This window comes from Fusarium venenatum (assembly GCF_020744135.1).
Source record: "Fusarium venenatum strain MPI-CAGE-CH-0201 chromosome Unknown EDB82scaffold_2, whole genome shotgun sequence".
Lineage (NCBI taxonomy): Eukaryota > Fungi > Ascomycota > Sordariomycetes > Hypocreales > Nectriaceae > Fusarium > Fusarium venenatum.
The window spans coordinates 4093772-4110654 of record NW_027072130.1 but is presented as its reverse complement, the minus strand read 5'-3'; the positions used below and the strand labels follow the sequence as shown (position 1 = coordinate 4110654).

The following is a 16883-nucleotide window of genomic DNA, read 5'->3' as shown; positions in this document are numbered from 1 at the left end:
TTTATGTTTATGTTGGTAACGTAAGAAGAGCGAAATCCTCTAGTTACATGGTTGTATGTCGTTGCGTGATTCATAAACCTAGAGACATATTATGTCAGTAAGGCGTCAGTAAAGAACCAATGTCGTGTGACTGATTTACCGTACGTTTCCACCAGATCTATTAAGTGAGGGGCATGGGTAAGGCAAGTTGCAATGGCACCTTTTGGCCGTTGTTCAACCTAAGTCTACCCTCACAGCATAACTCACAAACTATTTATAGATCTTTCTTGGGCGATAGAGACGAGGATGTTACTGCAGATAATAGGGAAAGACTTGAATTAGCTATCTAGCACCTAAGCCTGATGAATATCACGAAACTGTATCGCGTACTACATTGACTCGGGAATGATCAAGATCTATTTGAAAACAAAAATATATAGTTGTGCCCATATGTTCTATACTGCCGATGCAGAGACTAGTTCATATCAAAAACTTCTATCATCCCAAGTCACTCTTTGTCCAGCCTTCCCAGATCCAGTCTGCAGCATGATCGATGACAGGATACTATCAGGCCCGGGGACTTGACCAGATTGAGAGATCACTCCGGGCTTCCCCAGATCCAGTGTACCGGCATCCCCACAAAGTGAGGCATTTCATCGAAACAAAAGGAAGTCCAAAGGCTGCTACTCCTAGTCGGCGGCGGAGGCCGAAGCCGAAATGCGGAGGCTAGCTTCCCATCCACTAGATCAACAGCAACAATTACTAAAGTAGGAAATAGGCTGGGCCATCGTGATCTTCTTTTCGCTCTATAAGTTCGCCGATACGACCTTGATGCTATTGCAAATGGTGAGTATAAATACTGCTGGGGTGTCGCATGGGAGAACCTCCAATGTAGAGGACTTTCCAACGCCTGGTTTCATTTGGTGAAGATGAGCCCTACCCTCAATAAAGTACTATGCGGCCTATCAAATTTGGCTGTCTCAGCCTTCGCAGAACCAAGCTTGAAGTGTTCTGCTGATAGCATCTCCATCCCAAACGCCATTTTGGACTCCATCAGTCATCACACACTCGGTGACGCGATCCCACTTCCCAACACCGTCGCATCTTGCGGCGGATCAACATTCAAAGTCAACATCACAAGTAACCTCTGCAGAGTTGTTGTCAACGTTACAACAAGCACTTCCAGCTCAACCCGCATTGAAGCTTGGTTGCCAGATGATTGGAATACTCGCTTGCTGGCAACCGGAACGGGCGGTATTGGAGGATGCATCGATTACCGGTTTGTGCAAAATGGCGCTCATCTAGGCTTTGCAAGTTTCGGCACCAACACGGGCCACGATGGAGAACAAGGGTTTGACTTCTTCCTCAACCAACCCGAGGTCATCAACGACTTTGGACATCGAGGTATCCACGTTGAGGCACAAGTTGCGAAACAGATTGTCGAGCAGTATTATGGAAAGAGAGCATCCAAGAGTTACTACCAAGGTTGTAGTACAGGAGGACGCCAAGGTCTCCAAAATGCTCAACTATACCCTGAAGATTTCGACGGCATCCTTGCCGGAGCTCCTGGAATCGATTGGCTCCACATCGTGGCGTCCAAGGGTATCCTAGCTCGGAGAATAGGATGGCCTGACCTTGAGTCTGATGCTTATGTTCGACCGGAGCAGTGGCAAGCCATAGTTGCTAAGCAAATCGAAATGTTCGATCCTCTGGATGGTGTCAAGGATGGAATTATTGATAACCCTGCTGCACATGCGTTCGACCCCGCTATCATGGCATGTGGCACCCAAGTTCTGAGCAGTTCTTTGTGTCTCAAGCCTCAACAAGTAACTTCTGTTCGAGCTGCTTATGAGCCCCTTGCTGACTCTGAGGGTCGTATTGTCTACCCAGGCTTTAGCCTTGGCTCAGATACAAGTGTCTTTTCCGCTAATCAGATCAACGGAACTGCAGACTTGACCTACAAGGTTCTCCAGGTATGTGATACTAATGCTAATCCAGCCTGTCATGTAGGCTCACGAGACCTAGGACTTCTGGCGTGGTGCTGTCTACAATGACTCGACCTGGACACCGCACAACTTCACAGTGCAGGATATGGACTTTGCCATTAAACTAAACCCGGGAGGCGTCAACGCTGCCGAGGCGAAATTGGACAGGTTCTATGCTAAGGGCGGCAAGATCATCTCGTACCACGGTCAGGCGGATCAGACCATTACCCCCAAGTTACTCGCGGAGTACTACGCCAAAGTCCAGAGCAACCTCAACGTCACCCTCGAAGACATGCATTCCTTTTATCGACACTTTTTTATCCCCGGGATGTATCACTGCTCTGGCGGACCTGGGGCTTTCGATATCGGCCAGGTGTATCCGATGGACGATGATAGACTAAACGCTAAGGAAAATGTGCTACTTGCTTTGACAAAGTGGGTGGAGGACGGTGAAGAGCCTGCCGCTCTTGTGGGAGCAAAGTATGACATTTCTGGAAAGGCCACAGCCTATCGGAGTAAGCAAGCCTCCTAACAAAAGAGTGAATGCCACTAATATTGTACAGAGTACTGCCCTTACCCCTACGAAAGTAAGTGGGATGGGTCTGGAAACACGACCAAGGCGGATAGCTGGGATTGTGTCATACCCGGGGTTTGAGGTCAAAAGGGTAGTTTACATAACCATAATTGTGAATGTTGTTGTTACGACCCTGCTGTGTCCTGTATCTATGAATGCGTAATTGTTAAGCAGAGTAAGAGTTTCGACAATACCGACTTGTCTTCTGATGCCGATGAAACCGATAACAATATTGTTTCAATCATCATCAGCGATATGTCACAGTCAACCTGTCGGCCAGTGTGGTTGCCTTTTTAGCGAGTCGCCTCTGGAGCTAGAAATCTCAGACAATCAGATCAGCACCAACGTCACTATAAACGAAATAGTTACAAGTGGCAAGGCCGTGATGACACCATCTGACCGGTCAAGTTTTAAACAGATTCTTATTGAATAAGGATAAATACAATGCACCACATGTGGGACTTGGCTCATATAATTTGTGGGAAGATCAATTTGATAATACAAAATATTGTTTTGTGTTTTCTATGTTGCGATTGACTAAAAATACATGATCAATGGCTGTCATATTTGGTCCATCATATTTAGAAATTGCTTTCAGTGCGCCTGCATACCAATAAATCCCTTATTACACTAGGCATAAATCATAAAAGGGATCATGGAAACGTTTCCCGTTTCTTGATTCCATATCGGGTTACCCAAGTAACCTTTTGAATCTGTTCATGACATCTACCTGATAGAGTTGATACCACCAGCAGACAGAGGAGGGGCCTTATCGCCGGCCTTGTTCTTCTCGTCCATCAACTTGCCGAGGGACATGTTACCAATGGATGTATCAACACCAGTGCCAAGGTTTCCTCTGTTGGGAGCCTCGCGAGGAACAAACCGTTGGTAATCAGAGCCCTGGTCCATCCTGTTCTGGATAGAGTAGTCACCATCGTCAATAGATGGTCGCTTGCCTACGGGAGGCTGGTTGCTGGACACGTTGGAGCCAGCCGCGGTAAAAGATGGGATGTTAGAAACGTTGCTGGTGAGAGAGCTAGGTGCCTGTGAATTGTTGCTAGTAACGGCACCAAAGTCGTCGGAGGGACCGTGAGAGGGGAATGAATCCCTTGATGGCTCAGGGAAACCTTGGACGGCGGATTGAGAGACACCTGTGGCATGGGTGGACTTGTCGGTAGTGTCGAATTCGGGTTTGGGTGATTTTTGGAAGCTGTGGGACATGTCATGGGCAGTCTTGGAGGCCATTTCCTTGGAATCGTTGAAAGACATGTCATCCTTGGGGTATTTGGAAGAAACATCTCTAGCCTGAGTAGATTCAGAAGAACTATGGGGGACGCTGGAGGTGATATCGCTAGCAGTCTGGTTGTTACCCTTCATCACTCCAGGAACCATGTTGACCGCACGCTGTCGAAGATTACCGGCAGTATCCTGAGCGCTGGAAGTGAAGCTGGTAGCACTATCTTGAGCCCGGGAAGTCAAGTTCGAGGCGGTATCTTGGGCACGTGATGTCATGTTGGAAACAGCAACCTTGCTGTCCTGCGCGAGAGTGCTGGCTTGATCAATAGCGACGTTGCCGATTTCCTGGGCTCGTGCAATTCCATCGCGGGCGATTCCTCTGCCTTGTGGAGATCTGATGAGGGGAATAATGTAGACGGTCGTCAAGGCCAAAATGGTAATTCCGAAAGGGGTCATGAACTGGGTCAAGAAGTATAGAGAAGTAGCTATGACGAAGGCCTATTGAGGTTAGTCTTTGTTCGATTGTTTTGTCGCTGTACATACAGAAAAGGTCTTTTCAAGGTCCTCGGCAAATATGACCTTCTGCGCTTTAACAGCAGCATATTGGATGAAGTCGTGAATATCCTTCAGTGTAGCATTGAGGGTTGATTCGGGAAAGGTCTTGTACTGCTTGGGTCGCATTCGAGAGACGAAATTGTTGGGGCCAAAGGAGCGACCGGCGAACTCGGCTAGGGACATTACTTTCAATGGAGTTAGTCTCACTTCAGTATCCGATTCTAAGTGTGAGATTTGCTTACCTCCGAGACCAATGGCGCTGGTCTTGAGTGCCAGTTGGGTAAGGCGAAGATGGTGGACAGCGAGCAGAAAGCCGAGGGCAGCAAAGTACGATCCAATGGTTCGAGCTGGATCCTCCCACTAACAAGTGTCAATATTTATTCTCAAGGTTATGGCACTGAAATAAATACACTGATGTACTTGTAAAGGCTGTCCTGTTGGGCAACAATTTCCTTCAAGGGTCCCGATCGTCGACGCTGTCCATTGAACTGAGTTCCAGCAGTGTCTTCAGCCATGACGGGCTGGAAGTTGTTTTGAAGACCACTCATGTCGGCAATTGGTGACTGTCAAGCACTATTGACAGTTTTGGTATGGTAAAATAGATTTTGTCAATTGATAAGTAGAAAAGATAGATGGATAAGAATGACAAGCCACGAATTGAGCCAGCATCAGCCCTTTATCTGGAGTTGTCTCGATAGCTGACTTGAGTTTGGGGCTGAATTCCAATGCGTCATCACATGTTGGTCGATGCGCTCATAATGATTTTTTGGTTCCTGTCGTGACATCAGTTAGTCTCAGCTGCGTCATTGTGAAACCAGCCTAGTTCTAGTTTAGAGCCTCATGAGAATTGAATGCTAACGTCTTGGTCCTGTGCGACTAGAGTAACACCCACGTCATTTGAAGCGTCACCGTCCCAGTATCGAGATCAACAATTGCTTTTGCGTAGGTTTCTGCAGTTGCATAAAACACGGCTAACACGGATGCAGTACAAAAGCAGGATTGAGGAGGAATTCAACATCGTGTCCTCTTCCAACTTGGCACTGGGGAAAGTTCGCACTAATGTCTTTGGTTGACATCATGGCGTGCCTGAGACAAAGAGAAGTCACGCGACTCCAAGCAGTTTCCTGCTTATTCCAATTGACTAAAAAGATCGCCAATTAGCTACTCTTAGTGCTCAGTTCCGGGTCATAATCTCCATGCTTCCGGTAAGCCTCTTAACGAAAACAGTTTGGTCAACGAAAGCCAAATGGACAAGTAACGTGTTATTAGTAATAATGACAGTCAAATGGCAGACATTAAATGGTTAATTTACAATTCGATTATCAATTGCTTATGTGGCATTTGAATTGCACTGTTTATGAAGCCGTTTTCGCATTAATATGCACCTGTTTCCTGCAGAATAGAAGTCTATTTTCTCTAGCACAGTTCTCGATCAACTGATTCACTGTCTCTGACAGCTCCCCTCAACATCATCACCTTTATCTAGAGAAGCAATATTGACTGAGGTCAATTCTCAGCCAAATAGTCGTCATGGCCCGCGATCAGATTCACATCTAATAACGCGGTTCGGCGGGCTTCCACTTCCCGATGAGGTTTTTTTCTCGACCTGGACGCGCAGATGAGCGGCTGCGTAGTTCTTAACTCCCTTATCTGGACGGCCATTCAATAAAACGAGCTGGAGCTTGGTGGGAGTGATGTTGATTTCGACACAGTTTTTAGCCAATGTTTCTCCAAGCTTCATGATCTGTTGGTCTGTTGACGCAGATGCATCGTTCTTGCGAACCATGACGATTGTGACGTAATTTCTAGGCATTTTGAATTCCTTGATTCTGGACATAGAAATGTTTGCGGTTATGAAAATTGTTAGTGATAGCACGAAGTCGTTGTGTGGAAAGTCTTTCCGAAGATGGATGCAAAAGAAACATTGGGAGAATATGCATAGGTTTATATACGTAAAGCACAATATCTGTTCAATCAGCATTTCATTATTCCAATTGCTGTTCAGAAAACAAATAATAACAAGCTCTCTATTCAATGAAAGCGGCACTATATTGGAAGGATAACCTCGAATGAAAAACATCCTGGGCTTTCGTAGTCTTTACAGTTAAAGACACACAACGAGTCACAGTGAATCAAGCTTCTGGTACGAGCAGATGCTCGTGGTTGATATATGGTTTAAGCTAGTGATATAGGTCTATGGGAGTTCCTAAGATGGAAACAATCGCCGGTTCTGGCAATCTGTGTACATCCGTTCATAAACTTCCAGGTTCACATAGGGAATAGAAATTAGGTCGGTTGCAGTCGCAGAAAAGAGAGTATCGAAATGCTCGGTTAGCCCTGACGCCTCAACAGCGCGCTTCATATCATACTCCTGCCTATGCATATCCGACTCCAAAGATTCAGAAATCATCAATAATTCATCGTGTCTGGAAGCTCTCCAGACATATTTGTCACCAGTGTTGTCAAGAAAACGCATCAAGCTATACATGTGGCCCGATCCATTCCCTCTCTTATGGTAGACCGTCTTTATATAACGAAGCTCTTCCATAGTAGATTGCGTAATGTTGAGATCTTTCTGTTGTTTGGTTACGAACGATTTTGGGAGAAAAGGGATAAGTTTTTAGAGTGAGAATTTATAGTTCAATTCAAGTGGAACACCTATCGCTGACTGAGAAACTACAAGTCTTGGTTCAACACGCTAGGGCTGTCAAAATTGTTGCTTAACCAGAATTTTTAGTCAGGGTTCCATTGATATACTGCTTTGGAACATCACTAGGGTCAGTGTTTGTCACAACAAGCATCTTGGACCAGTCTTTGTGAAGATCATTCTCGTCCATCGCAGTAAACAGCTCATCTCTTGCTTTCTTCTCCGTCAACGGCACGCAGGCAATAGTCAGTTGAAGTATGGTTTCGTTCAGATGCAGTGCCATGTTGTATCTCTTGTCTGTAGCAGTTTGGAATTCAATCAGCTTCGACATATCGAATACTGCATCTTCGCTCTTGTAGAACATTGCGTGAAGAAAGTAGACCATGGTTCTGGAGTATGATCGTTTGAGTTAGCTTCTTTGTATTTTCGCGAAATATTTTTCAATTGACGGAACGAAAAATGCATAGTTCTTGTCGACTTATGTACAAAAGTGCTGTTCGTGATACAGTCTTTTCTTTGGGTGCGGTTGAATAAAATTGAGCCATCGGCTGATTTAATTACCATTACGTGCGTCAAGACTGCGCATTGTGGGACGTACCAGTTTCCATCAGACGCCACGACTCGACTTGGGCACAGATGAAAACACATTTGTGAATATTTATACCGAGGGTACGTGAATGAGATTATGTCTCTATTGTTGAACAACTCTCAAATACATCTCCGAAGTAGGCAAGCCTCCGTTTCAGTGAAGCACTTATTTCCGAACACAATGTTCATGCTTATATCTCACTGATTTCCTGGGTCGCATTTGGTCCGTAGCGTACGTATATTTAAAATCTTCCTGCTTCAAAGGTTTGTTGCATATATCTAGTCTTCAGGATCATGGGCGATCCTCCCTTTCCACTTTGGACCTGGGTTATGGTCTATGACAAACTTCGAGTCCGTGACCCAGAATTTACGATGTCCGCTTGTTGTCAGTAGCTTAAATAGCCTCTGTCTCCAATCCTGCGCCCTCCGCTATTGAACAAGCTTTGAATTCCAAATATTCATAATTGGCACTAAACGTAACTAGATGGTGTGGCCTGAATACATGAAAATCCTTTGCTCGAGACTCAGAGTATCTGACGTTTGATCTTCGGCGAAACGTAGCGTGAAAGTACATACGGCGGATGGAGGAAGGTATCGTTAGTAGTGAACAGTTTTTGTCAACTGTGGTGTACCGATTTCTGGTGTTGATGTCCTGATTTGACTATCCTTGTCATGTACTCAATATGCCGTTGTATGATTGTGACAAATCGTGATAAAGAGCTAGTGTTTCTCACTTCTCTCCTCAGTGATTCTGAATCCACTGGCCAATGTTCACTCAAAGTGCAGATCCTGATATGAAACACATCTTATTGTCAAGCTATGACATCAATGAATCAGTTCTGATCAGCATTTATATGGTACTTCATGCGTTGTTTCACATATCTGCAGTTTTCGCATCACAGATCATAGATTCTACGGAGGAATTGATCTTTCCTCTCAGCCTTCCGAATATCTATCACTCAAACTAATAGGATTTTAATTGAGCTCCTAATATCCCACGATTCGACAAATATCTAGATCCAGGTTATTAACCCTCAAGCCTCGGGTTTCTGGCCATAAAATACGGTGCTAAATTGGTAACCTGTCAGTACGGTGTCGCCATCTGTACCAGTATTCGGCATGCAAAAGATACTCACACCTCGAGATATGAATGTAGATCTGGATTAGTCAACTCTTTGCGCATCTCCGCCAAGAACAACTGCACATCCTCAAACTTCCACTAAAGCTCAGATAGTCAGCGCTGTATCTATTAGTCATCGGAGATGGACTCAACAACTCACACCCAGCATTTCAGTCAAGCCACGAATAGAGAAACCCTCAAGACCCTGGAGCAAGAAGTGGCGATTCCAGGCACCCCATTGCTTGAGTGTCTTGTCCTTGGGCCATGTTCCGACTGGCACCTTGATTCTCCTGCCTTTCACGTTTATGAACCCGGCATCGCTAATTGACTGACCCATCTTGTCATCCCAAAAGAAGGACTTGCCCGTGATTTTCTCGATCTCCTTGAATACTTCAACCCACTTGTGACAGGGGGAGTCGGCTTTTAGGGTATTGTCGTCGGATTTTGCGTTTCCCCAAAGCTCAACGCTTTCTAGCCAACCGCCAGGTTGCATGTGCCTATCAGGAGTTAATGTATACTACCGAGCGTCAATAAGGGCGGCTCACGTGTAGGCCTTCTTGTAGAGCTCAGTCCAGTCAGGAATACAGCCTATCATGGCGCGGACATGAATGAAGTCAAAGTGATTATCAGGATATGTCCAGTCTTGCGTGATATCGTCAACTTCGAATCGACAGTTGGGGGGCACAAATTTAGGTTGAATGGGGGATAGGTCAACGCCAATCACATCTGCAGATGGGTTGGCATCGGCAAACTCGCTGCGAAGAGTCAGACTTTAGACTTCAATGTCCTCTGAGAACACTCACATTGCCCAAATTCCAGTTCCACATCCCAAATCCAGAACTCTCTAACAAGCAAGTAGTTAGAGCATAAAGTGCCAATCTCCTTTGGTTTTGAACTCACCTGTGGCTTTTCGGGGATCGGAGCCTCTTGCAGCTCACCATCCAGAATGATCTTGTACACTTCGTGCCTGACCAACATTAATAACGAAAATCTCCTAAAGTTTGTAGACGTACATCAAGTCTTCTGCTTCCTGTTGACGGTCGTCATTGGGAGCCCTAATAATAGTCAGTCAATCCTCATAAGAAAATCTGAACATCGTAATTTGCCCACCAGTAAGATCCATCCTGATAAGCATGGTAGCGCCGTCCATTCTCCCACTTGTAACTTAGAATAGATGACCGAAGTGACTCTGTGTCGGTAATTCCCGTCCTATTACGCGTTAGTGCCAAGTTGGGACTCTGAACCCAGTAGTTCAGTAAAGCTTACGATTTACTGTAGGAAGAGTCGGAATCATCATCCTATTGACCGTAAAGTTAGTACATTCCAAGGTCAGCCAGTCGCTGGGACAACTTACAACTTCAATTGCTGGCTGCTCTGCAACAGTGTGGTCTAATCCAGTGGGTGATTGGCGACCTCGGGAGGATCTGGATTTGTGCGATTTTGGTGAAGACATATCCGCTCAATAAGCTTTGAAACTGATTTCTCACTCAACAATTGCGAAACTGGAGGGTTGAAAAAGGTTGAATAAAAAACATACCGCTTTATGGCCCGTTGTTGGTCTTCATGAGGGATTTTGAACAAGATCCTTGTCCATGCAGTACAACCAACAGAATTTATGAACAATGGCAGTTCGGCCCGTCATACGATACTTACCCACGGAACTGTCAAGAGTCTTGTCGATCATCATATCATGAAGTTGCTGTTCCCGTCTCTACCCTGTCTTTGCTTGGCGTTGTCAAATCCCAAGACATGACCATATATCAGCCCTGTGAAACTGGTTGAAGATACTTTCTTCGGATGAAACTAAATATCAAGTAAGGATTGTCTCTTACTTTAATGGTTCGCTAGCCGATGAGTGATGTGCTCTTTGGAAAATCTCCCCTTGATCCATGTTCTATCGTGCATGATCCGCATAAATGCCAAGAATGTTGCCAGGATACACGTCGAGGGACTTCTAGGATCTGAATACATAATCCTCAGCAACTATCTTCTTTTCTTGATGCTCTAACAGCATGTCATTGAGCTGCCACAGTGTCATCAGAATTTTATTATTGTATCATTGTCGTTATTGTAGAACTGAAGGGCCTACCAAATGCCATTGTGGAACAAAGCTTTATCACGTTTTGTTTGACCCAGCGTCCAGGCAAGGGTCTACGTTGGCCGGGTAAAGAACAGGGCAAGGGTCTTCTGGATGAAAGGTTTGGTGTGATTGATATACATATTCACGGCTATGTTTTGTTTCGCATTTAAATTCTCCTTTTAGCCAAATCTTCTCAGATATCCAAATAATCCTGCCTTCGTCCAGATAGACTAGAAACCTCTCAAAAGTTAGAGGCAAGTGTGGATGCATGTTATAAACGGCCTCGTATGATATTTGCAGGCTAGACCATCGTCCGCTACTCAGTATCTCCAATGATACGCCAACGGTCCATTCGTTACTGCTCTGCAGTCTCTTTATGGTATAACCTCCACTGACGCTATCACAGCCAGTTTGACCACGTAGCAACATAACCAAATGCAACATCGATGTTATCAAATGCTTGTCGGTAATCTCCCTCTAGTCCTTCGCAAACAAAGGGGAGGGAAGTTCCAACTTCGATCCAAACCCCTACCCTAACACCTCGCTAAGCAAGGGTCCCCCCTCCGTGGCTTGATTGATGTAGTCACTAGCTTCGGTGTGGCTGCATCCGTAACGACAATTCGCGGTCAAGTACCGCGAACGCCACATCGAGGGATTTGTGGGCGAGGTCAGTAATGGCACATGCTTAATGTTACTTGTTTTGGTCAATGTTGCCCTTGTAGAATGAGTGAGGCGTTAGGTATTACGATTCTTAACGTTTAAATTCGTTGTCAGCATCAGCGCATTGTGATTTACTGTACATGAAACCGTATTATGAAAGGATCAAAGTCAAAAGTCAAGAGCTGGGGACGGGGAAATGGGAAGCACGCGACTCTATAATGCACTTATCAGCACGCTTTGCCTCATTTGTGCCACACAGCGAGTTTCCAATGTTTGGGCAGCATTGATCACCCACGAGCTCCCTTTCGGCTCGGTTCGTTAGTGTCGGGATTCAAATCTACACTTTGACATGTGTATCTGGTTGGTTTCCTCTCTCTGGCGCACGGAAGATTAATGAATCCAGGGTTGTGTAACAGGGTGCTTCAGATGATGTGATTCACAATTTCTCACATTAGTGCACATGACTGCCGCCATGTTTCTATATTCCGACAAAAAGCGGAAGCGGAACGAGAAGTACGTTAAATTTCCAGAAAGTTAGCCTGACAGGGGTTCAAAACTAAGAGACGAGTTACTGTAATGGAAGTGAGTTTTCGTTTACCGACGACGACTAAACATTAGTACGACAATGACCCTGACGTTCGCCTTCCCCTTTGAAGGTAACTGAAGCGAAACGACGCATAGACAGGTGCCGAAAGTCGAAACTCTATTTTAGTACCGTTGGAAGATCCCCCTCCTTTCCCCGTGGGGACACGAGTCAAGACCCCCTTCAATCCAGCTTAGTTACAGCCCAAGCTTTCTTAGAGTTTCTTAGTTCCACTGCCAGAAGCTCTAGTCTACCAACCATTTTTTAGATGGGTGCCCAATTTCATGACTACTGGGAATCCGACTTCAGCCTTCAGATTAGTATCAGTCATTTAACAGGGATTTCGCGTTCACTGGCCAATGTTTGACCTCGGAGAACATTCCGTTCGGGACGCACTCTGCAAATCCGGGTTTCGTTTTTGATTACCTGGTACGTAAGTAACACACTTGTGGCTTGAGTAGAGACTTGATATCGAGTCAGGATCAGGGGTTAAGACAAGCTTCAAGGTGTGACAAGCGCAGGCAGTGCACATGCGTCTCGATCTGTCTAACTGAAAAGGAGGTCGATCATCTTGGCCAGGATAATTCTTTTAAACTACTCGCTTATGTCTCATTGCTTTTTCCTTTAGCCTCGTGTCACTTTGCTCATCTTTGTTTTTTGTATGACTTGATCTGAGTGATCGACAATGGCGTCCGCACCAGTACCGGTATTCTTCGAGCTCAGTTGGTCTATCCTGTCAACCATATGCATGGGAAATGTTCTCCTCGGATGTCTAGTATGCGGTATCACTAACTGGACGCTGCTGGCCGCTGTGCCTATGTTTTCATCAGCGGCTGGAGCTATAGCAAACGGGTTGTGTTATTATGTCTACTATCAACAACATCCCCCAATCTATACCGCAATAGCTTCGGTGTTTGCAGACATCTTCTGGCTGGTAAGATATCATTCACCAACTGGGAACAGCTCCAACTGATGGTTACTAGCTACAAGAAGCCGGACTTTTGTTTTACAGTTACATCATTCTAAAGCGAGTTCTCCGTGGTTTGAGATGGAGAGTGTTTGCTTCTCTCTTCTGGACGGGTATTGCGGGTATCGTCATGGTACGAATCGTCATCATCGCCTTCCGAGTTCGCTCTATCCTCGCCGAAAACAACGACCTACTAACGACCATAAACCACATCCATATCGGCTACTTCGGTCTTATCGCTCTGCTCGAATGTCTCAGTGCCTACTTTCTCATGGTTCTCTTCACTTCCGCCAAAGCCTCATCGGCCGAAATTGCACGCAGCGGTGGTCTTTTCCAATATTTGGCGAGGAGCACGGAAATGAGAGTCGCACTTCTAGCCCTACAGGGTGTACTTCGTGCTGTCACACATTCATTCAAGACTGCTGGCCAGACAGCTGAGAATATCGCCACACAACTCGATCGCTTTTTCTATGCTATCTTTTGCCTCTATTCTATGGTCTTGTAGTAAGTCATGACCTGATCACTCTGCCAAAACTTGTACTGATAATTGCAGCATTGATCTCCTGTCCTCCAAACTCAAGTTCAGCGCTGGTAGTCAAGATTACCCATCATCTCGAGATCGTTATCACCAGAATAGCCATCAAAACCACTTCACTCCATCTCAGAGGGATGAATTCGGCCAGGCTAGATCCAGGCATACTGTCATCATTAACGGGGGAAAGTCCAAGACGCGAAGTGATTCGACAGATCAGATTATAGAGTGCAATTCGTCACAGGGCGATGCCTCTATCAAGCTTGATGACATGGACGTCAAGGGTATTGCGATTAGTTCATGACCTAACTTTTATTTTCCTACACCATCCTACTTTTACTTTGTACAATACCCAAGTTTCTCTTTTTTTTTTTTTTTTTTTTTTTTTTTGTTAACTCATATCCCAATGGCAAACAACTACGTATATACGCAATATTCCTATAAATTCAACAACCCGATCTTAAAGTCATGGTAGGAGACCCAAGCAGACAGCCAAATATAGAATTAGTAGTTGAGGCTATAAAAATAATTTTCCTTGGTTACTAGTGTCACTGGTTACAGTTTGCTGTGGATAGGAGCAGGCAATGAATCAACAACATCACACACAGGGCTGCCATTTCTCACCAGCCATTTCGGTGCTGAGCATCTGAGGAAGCGGTTCGACGCAGATGGAGAGGACATTGAGGTATTTGCAACGGTATCAAGTGTTGGTTTTTGGGGCTTGAGATCGCTGAGGTCGCTGAGGTCGCTGTGGTCGCTGTTCGGATTAGCAATCAAGCTGTAGGCGATATCCAGGTTAGCGACAGTTTGATACTGGTGTTTAACGAGGCCTTATGTCCATTGTATTTGCCTTTCACATTGCTCCGGGTATCCGTCTCCCCTGCTCTCGCTTATTCCCTTAGCGTCTATAGGACTGTAGTCACCACACATGATGAGAAAAAAGTCAACGCCTTTCTTACTGGACGGCAAAGTCCATATTTCGATCGCGGACGTTCTGGCGACTCGAAAACTTCAGAGGCTTGACCCATCGTCCGAGACAATCTCGTATCCCAAGTTAAGCATAGTTTTTCCACATTTAAACTCATCTCATCGAACTTGAACACAGATTACTCCAGTTCTGATCTAGATGTCATGAGTATCGTCGCAATGACCTTTGTCTCATAATCCACAGTAGGATTATGTGATAGTTTCTGCTAAATCATCCAGGTTGGCTCATGCACTTACCATGACTACCATGAAAGCTCTTCAGTAACTGGCTCTAAGCTCTCTTGCGTAACCTGACTTCCAATCCTTCCTGCCGAGGGAACCAACTGTTTGTCACCTTCCACTCCTTCTTGGGATCCGCCAACTCAATCTCAAACCGCGTAAGCAAGATAGCAATGACTTTGTATGTTTGGAAAAGGCCAATATGTTTTCCAATGCAGATACGACTGCCTCCTCCAAAAGACAGATCTGCTTGGTTCATCGCCAGTAGACGGCCCTGGTACTGTTCTTCTATCTCGTCCTCGAAGCGCAGCCAACGTTCAGGTCGGAAGTCGTCAGCGTCCTCGCCATAAACTGATTTATTGCGTGCCACAATGTACGGGTTCATGCCCAATACTGTACCCCCAGGGAGAAAATCGCCATTAGGAAGAACAAAACCTTCTTTGGGGACATAACGTTCCATGGTCATCGACACACCAGGCAGCATGCGCAAAGCCTCTCGACATACGGCATCTGTGTATGGCAGAGCTTTGGCGTCCTTGTACTCAGGAACTTGCTGGAATCCCGCCTGTAGTATCTCTTCGGCGAGACGCTCCCAAACTCTTGGGTGCTTGAGCGCAAAGTAGAGGGCGCTTCGAATAGTGATGGCAGTTGTGTCGGCTCCAGCAATCATATTGACCATCAACCATGAGATGATTTGGGCGTCATCAGCTTTATCCGGTTTGGAGTTCTTGATTTCGATGAATTTGTCGAGAAAGTCGGGTTGAGTAGGATCGTGATACTCTTTGTCGTTACCTTGGTACCTATCTATAAGGTGCTTGACAGAGATTCCGGCAATGGTGTTGAAACCAGGAGGTCCAATGCGATAGACAGGATTCTTGTCAAAGATACGATCCAAGAATGGCATTGTACCTACGACAGTGAAGTAATCCATGGCCTTGTCTGCATTTTTGAGAGTACCATCAAAATCATATCCTTTCTCGAGATATCCGATAGGCTGGGAAAATGTCACGGCGCCGACAACATCCCAGGTATCTGGCACATTAGTCAAGCTCTTCGGCGTTTAAAATACCCGTTAATGGAAGATGGTGCACTTACAGAACAAAATCCATTGACCGAGGTTACAAACCTGCCCAGCATTGTCTCCAGTGAAACGCTTCTCTAATTCATCGCACAACTGGTTGATGACCTTGTTCATATGGGGCTCGAGAGTACTGACGCCAGCACTAGAGTAGAGTTTGGCGATAGGTTGTCTTTCCTTTTTGTGTTTCTGAGGATCGGTTTGACTGAAGAGGTTGAGCACAATCTGCCCATTGACCAGGGCGCTGCTACTATGATAGAAGGGTGTCTAATGTGTTAGGACGGTTATACTAATTGAAGCATTGATTGTAACTAACCTTTAACCAGTCGCCCTTGGTATTGAAGATGGTCTTGATTATCTCGGGAATGTCGACGTCGATAATGTCAGGAGTTATTCGAACGATTGGTCCGTATTTCTTATGCAGCCTCTCAAGAACCAGGTGCGAGTCACCAGTGGAGGCTTGATACAGGTACCAAAGTCTCGTGAACTCTACATGATTAGCATTTTCCATTTACGGACATGCATCACTCACTTGCGAGAAACGGCCCAGGGTACTTTTTCAAGGGAGAGGTACAGTATGAGGCGATGGTCCATAACGATAGCGTACCTGCCGGGACGATAAAAAGCAGAAAGAGAGAAGGGGAAACAAGGCTGGAGATATGCCTCGCAGACTCCATGATTGGAGTGTCATATACTGTGTGATTAGCCATGTCAAAGCGCAATAACCTTGGAAGGTATTTCCGTGGGCAAGATGGGATGTGCGCCCTCTCGGATATTAAAATGTTTCTTTGTCGTAATTCTAAAGCTCTAACCGATGTACCATCAGACCTTGTTTCAGGTCAAATAATCACGGCTCATTGCATGCATTCACTGGGGCCGCCAAGATTACATTGGTCATGGTGATAAAGACAGCAGGTTATTGTGTCGTACAGGGGTACACAACACTGTTGGCTGGGCGCATACATTTCTGACTAGAGGGGTAATTGCTGTCTTCAAGGTGCGAATTCTGAATGTCGTGTTACAATTACTGACAGGCCTGGAATGGTGATGTAACCTTGGTATATCAACAACTGAAATCGCCTTCACAAGAGAC

General features: G+C 45.5%; 5 protein-coding genes across 5 annotated transcripts; 2 read left to right on the top strand and 3 right to left on the bottom strand.

Annotated features, from left to right (window-relative positions):
* The first annotated feature begins 787 nt into the window (after positions 1 to 787).
* On the top strand, positions 788 to 2720 carry EDB82DRAFT_498109 (Tannase/feruloyl esterase). Its single transcript, XM_025734354.2, has 3 exons — positions 788 to 1952; positions 2005 to 2479; positions 2528 to 2720. The coding sequence occupies exons 1-3, from the start codon at positions 909 to 911 to the stop codon at positions 2617 to 2619; spliced, it is 1611 nt and encodes a 536-aa protein (XP_025585169.1). The 5' UTR covers positions 788 to 908; the 3' UTR covers positions 2620 to 2720.
* A 298-nt stretch (positions 2721 to 3018) lies between these two features.
* EDB82DRAFT_498107 (Reticulon-domain-containing protein) lies at positions 3019 to 5021 on the bottom strand. Its single transcript, XM_025734352.2, has 4 exons — positions 4740 to 5021; positions 4572 to 4689; positions 4318 to 4514; positions 3019 to 4272 (listed from the first exon to the last, which is right to left on the bottom strand). The coding sequence occupies exons 1-4, from the start codon at positions 4875 to 4877 to the stop codon at positions 3265 to 3267; spliced, it is 1461 nt and encodes a 486-aa protein (XP_025585168.1). The 5' UTR covers positions 4878 to 5021; the 3' UTR covers positions 3019 to 3264.
* Positions 5022 to 8598: 3577 nt separating this feature from the next.
* On the bottom strand, positions 8599 to 10137 carry EDB82DRAFT_524006 (S-adenosyl-L-methionine-dependent methyltransferase; the record flags this gene model as incomplete). The annotated part of the gene is made up of 10 exons (XM_025734348.1): positions 8599 to 8632; positions 8701 to 8783; positions 8845 to 9181; positions 9230 to 9439; positions 9488 to 9528; positions 9585 to 9651; positions 9698 to 9739; positions 9795 to 9893; positions 9951 to 9982; positions 10039 to 10137. The coding sequence occupies 10 exons, from the start codon at positions 10135 to 10137 to the stop codon at positions 8599 to 8601; spliced, it is 1044 nt and encodes a 347-aa protein (XP_025585164.1).
* Positions 10138 to 12439: 2302 nt separating this feature from the next.
* On the top strand, positions 12440 to 14111 carry EDB82DRAFT_164508 (uncharacterized protein). The gene is made up of 3 exons (XM_025734347.2): positions 12440 to 12941; positions 12991 to 13478; positions 13528 to 14111. The coding sequence occupies exons 1-3, from the start codon at positions 12693 to 12695 to the stop codon at positions 13808 to 13810; spliced, it is 1020 nt and encodes a 339-aa protein (XP_025585163.1). The 5' UTR covers positions 12440 to 12692; the 3' UTR covers positions 13811 to 14111.
* Positions 14112 to 14677: 566 nt separating this feature from the next.
* Positions 14678 to 16588, bottom strand: EDB82DRAFT_164504 (cytochrome P450). Its single transcript, XM_025734346.2, has 4 exons — positions 16323 to 16588; positions 16107 to 16279; positions 15808 to 16057; positions 14678 to 15744 (listed from the first exon to the last, which is right to left on the bottom strand). Exons 1-4 carry the CDS (start codon positions 16498 to 16500, stop codon positions 14765 to 14767), a joined length of 1581 nt encoding a protein of 526 aa, XP_025585162.1. The 5' UTR covers positions 16501 to 16588; the 3' UTR covers positions 14678 to 14764.
* Between the last annotated feature and the right edge of the window lie 295 nt (positions 16589 to 16883).